The sequence below is a fragment of the Atta colombica genome, unplaced genomic scaffold, assembly GCF_001594045.1.
Source record: "Atta colombica isolate Treedump-2 unplaced genomic scaffold, Acol1.0 scaffold224, whole genome shotgun sequence".
Lineage (NCBI taxonomy): Eukaryota > Metazoa > Arthropoda > Insecta > Hymenoptera > Formicidae > Atta > Atta colombica.
The window spans coordinates 902,628-916,074 of record NW_017259321.1 but is presented as its reverse complement, the minus strand read 5'-3'; the positions used below and the strand labels follow the sequence as shown (position 1 = coordinate 916,074).

Sequence of the window (13,447 nt, the reverse complement as noted above, 5' to 3'; positions counted from 1 at the left end):
AATTTAATTATATACAAAAATATTTTTAAATATGTATTTTATATTTTATAATACATGTTTTTATAATACATGATTTTTAGAAATTGCATTGCACTATACGATTAATGCTTTGATTATATACAAAAATAGAAATTTTTTCTTTTTTCCTTTTTTTTTATAAAAACTTACATCTTCCTAAGTGTTCAATTCTCAAATTCAAAAGTTTTCTTGTATGGCCTCGATTCTATTATTTCTTCCGCAAATCTTTACTTCTATAAATTTGAATTTCTGCATAGACTTCCAAAAGTTTGCATCTACAGTTCACGGTTTGAAATTTTCCTCATATTTTCTCAAGGAATCGACGTCGCACGAGTTATTTCGATACGTAGAGCTTCGAGAGGAAACGAGCAGTTTCGTGACTCGCCATGAAAGGGAATAAAGCCGCGCGACCACACGATCAGATCGCCGAGGATTCGCCGTGGATCGGTTTAGAAAGTTAAGGATGCTCGCGAGACATCCTCTCGCTCTCTCATTCGGCTCGCGCACGAACGCGCCGTTCAGCTCTGTCTTAATTCCGAGCTGTCACGGCCAGAATAAATTCTACGATAGAATCGCAAAAGAGGGTATACACATTGTTTCGCGACGCTGCGTTTATGTAATCGCAGAATTATCACCATTATCATTTGCGTTTTGATCTTCACCGGTGAAATATTGTTCGACTCGCGATTAGCAATCGAAGTTAGATAATGAGGATGCTCCAAGCTCTATAATGTAATAATGGAAATGACATGTGATAGAAAGATCTATCGATCTATAAGAATTGCCCTATCGATTTCAACGCGGATCAACGTACGAATACTTCGTAGAAAATCATATACATAAATATATTTATGTATAGAATAAACATATTGTAATAAACATATGAATATATATTAACATAAATATGTAATAAAATGATTAAATAGATAATATATAATATGCAATATATGATAATTAAATACATAATAAAAGTCTGTATTTAACTATATTAATTATATGTTTAATTAAAAGTCTCATATTTAATTAAATCTATTTATACATTTTCTAATAGAATCTTTTTAATTCTTGGATTCTAATTTCTTCCTTGTTAATTTATTTAAATAGAAATGACTAATGAAAGTATTCTGATATGCAATTAAACATGTGATACATGAGACTTCCATATCAGGATAAGTATTTTAAATGATACACAGAACTGTTATAAAATTTAACACAAAATATTTAGAATTATTTAGTATTTTCGAAATTTAAATAGTCAATACTATAATTAACAGTTCTTTTGCTCTGGCTCGTCCTTATGAATATTTATTTATTGTTACAAATTTATTTTATTATTTATAACATATTTAAAAATCTATAATTCCTTTTTTATTAAGACTTTAATAGTAAAATTATACATTTTTAACTATGTTAATACATATTCAATTAGAAATCTTTGATATTTGATTAATAGTGAGTCCTAAATTTTCTAACAGGAGCTTTTTAATCTTCTTACATTTTATTTTCTTCTTTGTTAATTTATCTTTATAAGAATCTTATCAAGATAAAAAGAATGACTAAAAGCCTTATCTATTATGGATATTAAAATATGTGCTACCTGTACTTATTAATACAATATATATAATTAATAGATAATTAATAGAGGAATGAATAGTTGCTCCATTAATTATTAACTATTTCATGCTTATTAATATTTAAAGATTAGAGAGTACTGTTATATATTTTTATAATATAATAACATATATTCCAATTATCTGTATATGTAAAGCGAGAAAGATAAATTCACATAAAAATTCATTTGTTATAATATATCAGTGAAATCAATATCTCTCTTAATCTAGAAAGTTTACCAGATTCGACTGAAAAGAAGTGACGCATGTTTACAGTATGCTATCTAATAATTAGAGATTAAAAAGAAAGTATCGCTTGAATGTTTCACACAAATACACATCTTTGGAACTCGATATTTCTATGAGCTTTTTCATCACGCCGAGAAATCGATGAGAAATAATTTATTCTGATTCCATGGCATTCGAGCGAGTTTCGTTTTTCAATATCGATGCACGGATTACGCGAGAACATTAAATCTCTCTCAAAGATAACAGTGTATGAATGACAACGAAAATACACTATAACTAATGCAAAAATCAATCATACCACGTGATATAATTTATAATTACACTATAAGTTATAAATTATTATTGCTTCCGACGTTTCTCTTTTTTCGTGCACATTTATTTCTTCGTAAAATGTTTGTGATTCTTGTCGCAAATTGAAAAACTTATCGCGTTTCGTTTTACAGTGCAAAAATGTTTAGACTGAATGCACGACCTTGAATTTTTTACTTTCGGAAGGAAAAGTGGAATCTGCACTGTTAATGTATGCGCAACATATCTTCGATGCGGACGATTTCGAATTCGCTTTCTTCCGCGTAAAATTAGAGCCGCCGCGACGAATCCAGAATTATTAATTAGAAACGAGAAAATGGATGGCTTTCTGGTTTCTCGATATTCAACATCAAAAGTTACTTGCTCTCAGTGCTATGAAATTGCATATTTCATCTATCATCTTAAACCAATCATCGCCCAAGATATACGTACACTGTACATGAAGTATAAATTACATCTAAGATTGCAATTATATATACCGTAGCGATTATCATAAAAGTATCGAATAAAAAAGTATTTCTAGATTTCGCTATTAAATAACAGTGCAATATCGAGATTAAAGATATAATTGCTTAACATCTATGTTAAATGTAACGTTGAAGCGTATCAATGATTGCGTTCAACAGAAAAAGCAGTTTTTGTTGTAAAATTTTTTAATATAATATAATTAATTCATATACATTTAGATCCAATGAAAGGAATTAAGTGCAAGACTAATCATATTAAAGAATTTTACAATAGTGTCAAAACTGTTCTTCTGCTGAACGTAGTCAGTATCTCTTTTTAATTCGTTTTGGGTAGAAAGCATAATAGAGACTTAGACAATTAATTTATATGGTTTAAGAAAATTTCAACAAAATTATTTTCAGAGATTGTATCTATGTATTTCAATTTTTAAATATTTCATCAAGATTTGTTCTTTCCGTGTTCGCATTAAAGATATCTCTTTTTTTCTAAACAGTGCTTACACAGCTTAATTAAAATGCACAGTCTGTATCTATTATATTTATCATTAAAATTTATTTACGATTATTCTTTTTGCGAGTAACGCGAGATTGAGAATCCGCCGATCGATCGTAAGATTCGGTAAGATTGAGGGCGTGATCAACCATCATCGATAAAACACATCATGCGTGCATCGTGCGATACAAAATCGAAGAGGGAAAGTCGTTCGCCATGGAAACAAGCCACGCCGATGTGCCGGTTTTACGTAAGGTGAAAATTGTCTCTTAGGCGCCGTTCACGAGAGACGTGAGGAAAGTGCGCCGAAACGAGCGGAGACGCCTTGCGAATCGCGCACGAAACAACGCTTGTTGAACGAGTAATATACCTTACGAAGATAAATATGCTTTTTACAAGCAATACATTTACACGTAAATATCGCTGTGACCTCCATTACTGAAAATAATATAAGACAACGGAGAAGGAATGCGTTTATACCACGCGAGTTATTTGGACGTGCAGCAAAAATGAAGACGCCGATTTATTGTACATTCCACTCGCAGAAACTTACATGTAATAAAAGAGTTTTCACGCTGACAGAAAAATATCTTCGAAAATCGCACTTGATATTATTGAAATTATCAATCAGCGTACAGCCGCAATGTTTCTCTCTCGATTGTTACATTGATTTACAATGCATTCCAGTAACAGATGGCCCAATCGCATTGGTTAAGGAGATCTTAAAATCGTTAAGGAGATCTTAAAATCTCAATTATTTTTCAAATAAGTATTTAGAAAATTAACTGTCTTTACATAACACATTTAAAAGTCCTTTTCCACAATCACGATATAAACAATAATGTGGTCCAAATCGGTCGATTTTATGCTAAAAACGAAAAATAAAAATGAAAAATTTCAGTTATCGGTTTCTGACATTGATACGTAATAATATTTATTTTATATACTATGTTTTATATTTTATATATGTATGTATAAAACAATCTTAGTTTGGACTATTAGACTAGGAATTACATAAATGTTGAATTCTTAAAATTAGGTTCGATTGTAACAATGTTACTTTAACTTTAAGTAAGGCTTAAAATACTCTCTCTCTCTCTCTCTCTCTCTCTCTCTCTGTCTCTCTCTCTCTCTGTCTCTCTCTCCCCTTCTCTCTCTCCCCCCCTTTCTCTCTCTCTCTCTAAAGAAAGAAAAAGACAGAGAGGGAAATAGTTTAATCCTCGTTTAACGTTAAAATAACATTGGTGCAATCGGATCTTAAATATCTAATGAAAGATTAATTAATTAGAAAATTTATACATATATGTATGCATGCGATATTGATGTGTCAATCACATAAATCGTATGTGTGTGTAAGGTACGATTTCACCAATGTTACTTTGACTTTAAGCAAAGCTTAAAATTCTCTCTGTCTCTATCTCTCTTTCGCTTTAAAATGAGACAGAGAGAGACTTTTAAGTTTTGCTTAAAGTCAAAGTAACGTTGGTACAACCGGGTCTAAGTTCTATTAAATTATAAACCAGGGAGATGACTTTAGGATCCCCGGGGGGAAACTACATTTAGCGAGTGAAAACAAGGCAATTTTCGTGAATTTTTTTTTTAAAGGAAAGGATTATCCGATTATTTTGAAACTTAAGATAAAATTTATTGTTACTTTTTACATTAACAACGTATTTTTTTTAAATTAAAATATGATGGAGTTATAGTACAGTCTGTGCCAAAGGTCGCGAAGCGAATTATCAAATGGCTGGTTTCTCCAATTTTTTGTAGTAGTCTGAAACAAAAACGTAAAAGATATATTGTTACGAACATTTATAATTTTTCGTTAAACTTAAAAAAAGTGAAAAAAATTGAAAATTGAAAAAATTACACGCTTGTGAAAAAAAATGAATTTTTAACAAAATTTTTGCTCAATTTTGCTCTGAAAAAGTATTTTAAAATATTGATCTTGTGATATTTTTAGGTTCAACTAAAAATTATAGATATTATTAAAATGTGTACTAAAATGTGTAAATTTCGAAGTGATTGGTGCAATAATTTTTGAGTGAGATTTCCAGCCAATTGAAAAAATAAATTTGAGAAAAATGAGTTTAAAGTTTTGAGTAGTAGAAAGGTAATAATCTTTTCATCAACTTACTAGTCAGCAATCCCAAACCTATACAATAGGCCTTTTGCTTCTTCTTCATAAAAACTTATTTTGCTGCAAAAGTTGTTCCTTTTGAACTATACGAATCTCTTTAATGCTATTTAAGTTGCGCCGCTCTTGCCGTTTTATTTGAGACTCGTCGTACGATCAACGCGGCATGACTTTTGCATTGTTTTCCAATAGTAATATTTAAATAGCCATATTTTGCAAGATCGAAGAATATCCTTCATTGAATTGCCAGCAGCTTATATGCTGCTATTTCAATAATTTTTTGTCCAGAATGTAGGTGCTTGAGAGCTAAGCGCCAAACAATAGAATTAAACTTTCATTGACGTTTTGCATATGATCATCCAAATATCTTTAATAAATTTTCGTTTGACAGATTTTAATAAATGGACAAAATATGTGTTTGTACTTTAGGATGAAGTGGTACAGAGTGCTCAAAATGTGCGCCAGTAGTCTTTTGCCATTTGCTGTCTGCTCCCGGACAGTACTCGTATCTCGTCTGTTCTTCATCTGTTGAGCACAAATGGTAATAAGCAGCTATAATACTTTTTTCATATCCGCAACATTCTCTCTCTCTTTCTCTCTCTCTCTCTCTCTCTCTCTCTCTCTCTCTCTCCCTCCCTCTCTCTCTCTCTCTCTCTCTCTCTCTCTCTCTTTCTCTGTTCACATTTCTTCAAATAGCTAAGCCATAGTAGGAAGTGAATTTTTTTATAAATGTATCAGTCAATTTTCCTTTTCCGCCAAGTTTATGTGTTTTCTTAGCATTTCGAAGTCGAATTCCCATTTTTTTTTCGACTCTACGAGTGTTCTACACACTCATTTTTGATTACCTGGAATTTTTGATTACCTGTCACGTAGAGATTGGAATTTATAACAGCATTGAATGTTTCAGAGTCTCCATTTCCAATATAATTTCCGTACTATATCCCGAATTTCTCGACGAATCTTTGAAACATTTCTGTTATTGATTTATTTCCATTTTTCCCGCGGAACCTTTGTGATTTATAGTACAATATTCTTCATCTATACCATTCGCAACATTCTTGAATAAAATGCTTATTCTTCCAAAAAGTACAACCTTGATAATAGCTACTTTTAACTATTAAATCACTTTATCAAAGTAATACTCTATTAGTAATACTCTATTAGTAATATCTATTAGTAATACTCTATTAGTAATATATAATATATTAATAATATTATAGAATTGTTATGCCATACAGAGATTCGAAACCGCGTTTTTTCCATGAACCGTCACCAGACACCTTCAAATTAAAAATTGACTTTCCTTGTTCTTCATTTTTCTTCATTTTTCTTTTCTTCTATGTTTATAGCACAAAGGTTAAATACTGTTTTTGTAATAGTGTACATATGTTCTATAATGCTGTTGTACTTCAGCTAATCGTCGCAAATATCCATGAGATTACAGAATAAATTAATCTCTTCCCTACCAAGACCTAAGAGACGCATAATAAATACGATCCTACGATTCACTTCGTATTCATTAATATCGATCAATGGAATGTATATCTCGGCGACCGCAGCGGCACAACATCACCAGTTTAAATTCGAGGCCTCGATTTCTAGTGTCCTTAAACTTCACTTTTGTTACACTCAGAACAAATTACGAGATCTGAGAGAGTGAATACAGTAAAAAATTCAATTAATCTGTAAGTGTACAAAGGATTCCAAACGATGTTATCACTGCTGGTGTTACAGAGTTTTCTTGCACTTGTTTTAACTGTTTCTCCTTGCTTATTTGTGAATTGATTACTGCAGAAACGCCTTTTACTTCGTGGTTTCGATGTTTGAGAAGGTGCTTCTTTTAGAATATGACTGCATTTTAAATTGTCAAAAACGATCCGTACACACCGAATTCTGAGACTAAACTGACTGCAACTGGCTTGAAACTCTCATTTGTAAAGACAATGGATAATTCTTCTAATTTCTTCTAAATAAATAAATATTCTTCCTGTTATGTATAAAGGTCTTTTCACTCGAAAAGCTATACATATATTCTTGCCAGAACATCTGCTCTAATCGGAATAAGAGTTCAAGAAAAAGAGAAGATTGCAAAGAATAGGTCCTCCTCAGTGCCTGTAAGGCTGCCGTAATGCTAAGACCAGGGTTGGGTATGTATTAAATATAACGTATTATACATGATTTTTATACCGTATAATACCATATGTTATACATATTATATATAAGAAACTACTCGCAGCTCTAAATTGCCCAACCCTGGCTGAGGTACAGCTTGTAATGCTACCTGCGATCGTAAATTTTTGTATTTTTGTTAAACTTGACGAAAAAATTCTCCCGTCTTTCCCAAGTAACGCTACAAATAATGTTTCAGCGTTACAAAATGGCAGTTTGTAGGTCCTGGGTCTCTCTATTCCGAGCATCCGAATATACCTGTAGCGCTGTAGCATAGAACGAAGATGAGTCGTTCACAGGCTCTAACTTCGAAAATACTTGGAATTTTGCTCTAAAATTTCGGGTATACATTCTTAAGATATGGTACTTCCAATTTATGAAATAAAAAAATTTTACATTTTTTGAAAGTTCTATATATATTTTCGTCTTTAAATCGTTTACAATGAAATTTTAAGGTGAAAAGTTTAAGTTTAAAAGTCGTTGATAGACCATGCGATTTTTCTCAGCTCGTACGTATTGTATGTAGTGGAGATATTCATCTTGCCTTTTTACTTGTCGGAATGAATATCTTGAATTCGCGTCGATAGATCTGACAAACTACGATGTATGCATACACTCCCACACGTTAGAAAGTAGGCGAGAAATGATTGAATCGCACTGATCATTCATAATTGCCATATAAATGTACTGAAGAAACGCGCCGATCGCAGGATCGCGTATTATCGGCACTATTTATCGAGTAAAAGCTGAGCTACGATTCGTTATGATAAATCGAGATCCGATAAACGTCGCGTCGCTTTTACATTGCAATAAAATGCACAAACCGCTGCAGCTGTGCACTTGTGCAATTATTTATGATCTTGATGTTATTCGAGTTGTAAATAATTGTGTCAAATATTGTGCGTTCGTTTTGCAAACGATGAATCTAGACAGTTTATGATTGTTTCAGCTTTTTGTATTCTTGGGTGCATAATTATTACTTTGATCACGCTTGATTTTGTGTGAGAAGAGAGATAATTGCAGAATTGCAAATATTGCGAATATTATTTGTTTATTAATTCTATTACTGTAAAGGATAGTTTTGCCAAAATATTTAAAAATTTAGCTAGATACAGATCTAAAAATAATTATATTAAACTATTAAAATAATTTATATTATGTAGGACAATTAATCTAATTCCTAAAATGTTAAAACTTTTTGCAGCATTGCTCGTCATGCTTGAATTTTCTACGTAATTATTTGGATGATCTATCAATATTATTTTCAGATTTGTATCTAAAAATTTGGAAATTCTTTAGTAAAATAGTTGTTCCATGCACTTATTATTTTAATAACGAAATCTAAATATGAAAATACTATTTTATTTTATTTTTTATTCTTTTGTTTTTTCTTTATACGTTTTACTTATATAATTATATTTTTATAAAAGTATAAAAGATAAAAAAAAATAGAAAAGATAACGTAATTATATAAAGAATAATATAACAACCATGGTAATAGTTTGTTATGAAACTAAATAAATACTTTTCTTGACCGTCATGATAATAAATGACGTTTAAAACATCAACACGATAATTAATATTACTTTTAGTTAACGTATCAAAGTTTAATAATAGAGATGAAAGTAACTTTTGCCGATAATTTAAAAATAAATAAGTGCGAAGAATAAAGAGAAAGTTACATTACACAATAAAAACAAATCGCCTTTAAGAATTTTGTCAACGATGGAAGATTTTGTCAAATATGGAAGAATTTTAAAGATGTAAATCTCCGCTCACCAAGGCAAGATTCACATTATTCTCCTATTTTCTCAAACAAAACTCGTTTTTCTGACCGCGCAGCTATCCCGTTTAACAATAATTCGGGTCGCGAAATCCATCGGCCGTTTCTTCGTCGACAAATACGCCGTTATAACATTAACTTGCGCGACCTGAATTATTTTTACCTGCAATACCGCCCGGTCATTGTTCCCTATAGACTTTCGAACATTCTCCTCTCTTCTCTCTGTATGCAGGCGATCTTATTTATCATTTTTCGCACGTACGAAATCGCTATATGGCAGCACCGCAGTCATATATATATTCGATAATTCATTAAAATAAATAAAATTAATAAAAGTGCACGCAAATGCACAATTTTTAACAACAAACTTATTTAACATGTTTCAAACATTGTGTTTCTTATTTTTAAATAACGAAAAAATATAAAAATGAAATACAGAGAGAGAGAGAGAGAGAGAGAGAGAGAATCTAAATTATAAATATATATATAAATATAAATATTCAATAATAATATTTCTTCAAAGTCCTTAACATTATAATAATGAATCATGAATTACAGTTTGTTACGGCACAATAAATGTGAAAAAGGAAAATAAGGTGCTAAGAAATTCTTGCCTAATCGATGAGATTATAAAGTCGCAAAATATTGCTCTTTAAATTGCGTTCTTGACTGTTTCACCAAGGATTTTCGCTCGAAGAGTTGCCTAAGTTACGCTTAATTAATAGACAGATAATTAGCTAGCTACTAGCAGGGCACTCGATAGATCGACATGCACTGAATGCGGTATTGCGATATTAAACCGCGTTTGTTCCTCTTCACGTACCGAGGCTTCCAGACAAATATTGACACTGACGATAGAGATGTCACACGTCCTTTGAAGCTACTGACCGTCCATAAGAGCACAAAGATCGACAGACTGGCGGGACGAGTTTATTTGCCTCGGTTAATTCTTTTACGCCTCCGGCGATTTAGTAGCAATTAGCATGGTTAGTTATTATGTTATTACTCTCTGAGAGCAAATTGTTAGAATACCATTAAACATTTCGACGTTGACATCGTGTTTCTGACGCGACGTCGCGATATACGAATTACTTTCTCCATTTGTAAGATAATTTTATTATCTGTTACGTGGACTATTAAAAATACAATACAAATATTTCTGTATATTTAATGCATATTTATATTTAATTAAATTCGATGGAAATTTATATACGCAATTATAGCGATGTGATAATGATGTAAATATGAATGTATTATGAAATTTAATATTTAATTTGTTTTGCAACAAGACATCGTCTAATTTTAGCGATTTTATACTTTCTGTTTCAGGCTGAAGAAATCAATCATATCGTAGCCATGAACCTCGCGCTGCATGGATTTTTGTTGCAAAGTAAGTTTCTTCATATTTCTACCATTTTATGACGACAAGCAAATTTACAACAGATGTTAGAATTAAATTATAACGAGTATTATAATGAGTCTCCTATTTTAAATCGAAAAAATATAAATATATGTATAAAGCACAAGCTTTATTTATTATTAAATTTATATATTATTTAAATAGGTATAAATATAGATAATATATTATCTAAATATAAGTAACATATAAAAGAGATAATATATATGTTAATTAAATTACATAATCTTCTTATTATACATACGAGTGAAAATAAGAAAAGTGGATGAAAAGTGGGGATTCAAAATCTCCAGATAGAATATTTCGTTAAATTTTATCACTGAGATGTAATTATACGATGAGATAATAATTTCGCTTAAGAAAAAAAATCAAAATTAAATCAAATCATCTCTAATTATTTTTCAATTCGCAGAGAAATGCGATTCTTTTCAGTTCCCAGTGAGTCACCTCGTTCTTATGTGGATGACACTTTTTTCACGATCATCCTCCGCGGCAGAACGCATAAAACTTGACGATCTTACAATAATGATTAATATTTCTCGTTGTTTTTAAGTATTAAGGGGATGCTGAAGTAAGCAAATTCTTTTATATTAAAGTTGATTGACGCAAATTTAAGAGGTGGTGCAGTGGACATTATACTAAAATCGAAAAAAAGTTAAAAAGTTTTAATTTTCTTTTTATTTTAGTATAAAGTCCATTGCACCTCCTAATTTAGCGTCACCTTTAATTCTGTAAAAGGATTTTTGATTTCGCTTAGTCAATTCAAAGATTTTTATACTGTATATGATTGTAATGTCGACAATTTGATCATTCCAACATCTCCTTAAGCAAGATTGAGTACAATCTGACTTGCGTGAGCGCGATCTCGAGGATGTCCTCGAAAAAGGCCTGGATCGGTTTGTCCGCTAACTAGGTTTTAGTGCCGAGACCAAGGTGTTTCCTACGTAGATGTAAAAACACGTGTGGCGATCGAATACGATTCAAGAATCGCAAATGAATCGCGCGAGCGAACGAGCTAACAGCGCGGCACGCTGCAAGAATCGCGAATGAATCGCCTCACGCAATCAGCATTAGAGATTGAAAAAGATACGGATATATAAACATATAATAAATTTAATACTTTAATAAATAAATAGTTATGTGTATAGCACGAAATAAATAAATATGTAAATATATAAAGATAGAATGTATAAAATGTACAAGCTTTATATAACGAGATACATCTTTTCTAGTCAACAAATAAGTTATCTATTATGTTAGTATTATATATTAACGTATTATATATTAACGTGAAATTGTTTCTCTTATGTTCAAGTTTTTATTGCAGAAGCATTAAATATGAAAAGCCTGTAGACATTACTATTAATACTATTATAGATACACAGAACGAATGATTTTGCTGAAGTATTTAAAAATTTAGATAGCTACAGATCTAAAAATAATTTTGTTGGATTATCAAAAGAATTACGTAAGAATTTCAAGTATGATGAGTAATGTTACAAAAAGTTTTGATGTTCTAACAATCAGCTTGAACATCCTACGTAATTATTTTGATAGTCCAACAAAATTATAATATTTTCAGATTTCTAGTTAAACTTTAAAGCCTCGTCTACAATAGCAAGGATTGTTTGCACGCATTCGATAACAAATTCTAAACGCCAATTTGCTGTGATTGGCTAAGCTCATGCGATACGCTTGTTGCAGAAAGTTAAAGTTGATTCAACTCCATACGACAAGAACTCTTGAGAGCATGCGACTAGATGCGACACATCTGCGACATTTCATACGACATGCGACACAGACTATATGATTATTGTAGACAAAGCTTTAGCAAAACTGTTCTTCCCATACAAAACCTCGCCCGAGGATAAAAGAATATTTATTTATTCTACGATATAAATTTAGAATATATATGAATCAAACACATATATAATTAATAAATTAATTGAAAAAGAAATTAATGTGTGCAAGCTGAAGAGGGTATCTTGGAATTTATTTTTTTCATTTAAAGAAATTTGAGCGTGCAACTTAAGAGGTCCAAATCTATGATGTTATTAGTTGAAGTATATAAAAATTTAGTTATATATGTTCATGTCTGCATGATACAAGACACCGCTTTATGGCGATATTTGAAGGATAAAAATAATTTCTAAGGGCCAAGCGTGTAAAGATCGTAACGAAATCATGTTATCGCGAGAGATTATGGTCCGTAAAATATAAATTCGTAAAAAAACGACATGGAAAGATGTCAACACCGGTGATAATGTCGGCGCCGGATGGAATAGGGAATTGAAGAATGAAAGGATGATACGGGCATTCTGTGCAAATCGTACGTAAGCGTCTCGTCAGACCACCAGCTGCGTTCGCAAAGTATAAAATGTAAATCTCGAGTTCTCTCAAGGCACACATTTGCAGGATAGCTGGATGATGAGCGCCTTACACACGGTTGCAACGAACATTTCGTAAGCGATTGATAGGATTCAAGAAAGCGCAGGAACAAAGCGTGTTTTGAATTTGCGATAATTTGCGCAACTCCTTAGTGATTTACTGTGTTAGGCTTTTATGTATAATACATTTTTAAGTATGTATTATTAAAAATTGGAAGCACACGTTGAAACCTAATTAAAAAAGACATAAGTATCATCAAAAGGATATAAATAAAAAAAAAATAGTACCACGAAATCAGATTTCCTTTGTGAGAATATATACCTATATTATGTGACATAAAATGTATAAATGTATAAATGATTAAAGTTCATTTACATGAAGAGCATAATGTGTACCTATATATATAT

At 31.3% G+C, this 13,447-nt stretch overlaps 1 protein-coding gene across 1 annotated transcript in view; it reads left to right on the top strand.

Annotated features, from left to right (window-relative positions):
* The window catches only part of LOC108688042 (serine-rich adhesin for platelets-like), an 82,802-nt gene that overhangs the window by 26,450 nt on the left and 42,905 nt on the right, over positions 1-13,447 (top strand). The window contains exon 2 of the mRNA XM_018194121.1: positions 10,565-10,625. Within this exon, the coding sequence (XP_018049610.1) occupies positions 10,592-10,625 (34 nt within the window). The 5' untranslated portion in view covers positions 10,565-10,591. The remainder of the gene's footprint in view (positions 1-10,564; positions 10,626-13,447) is intronic.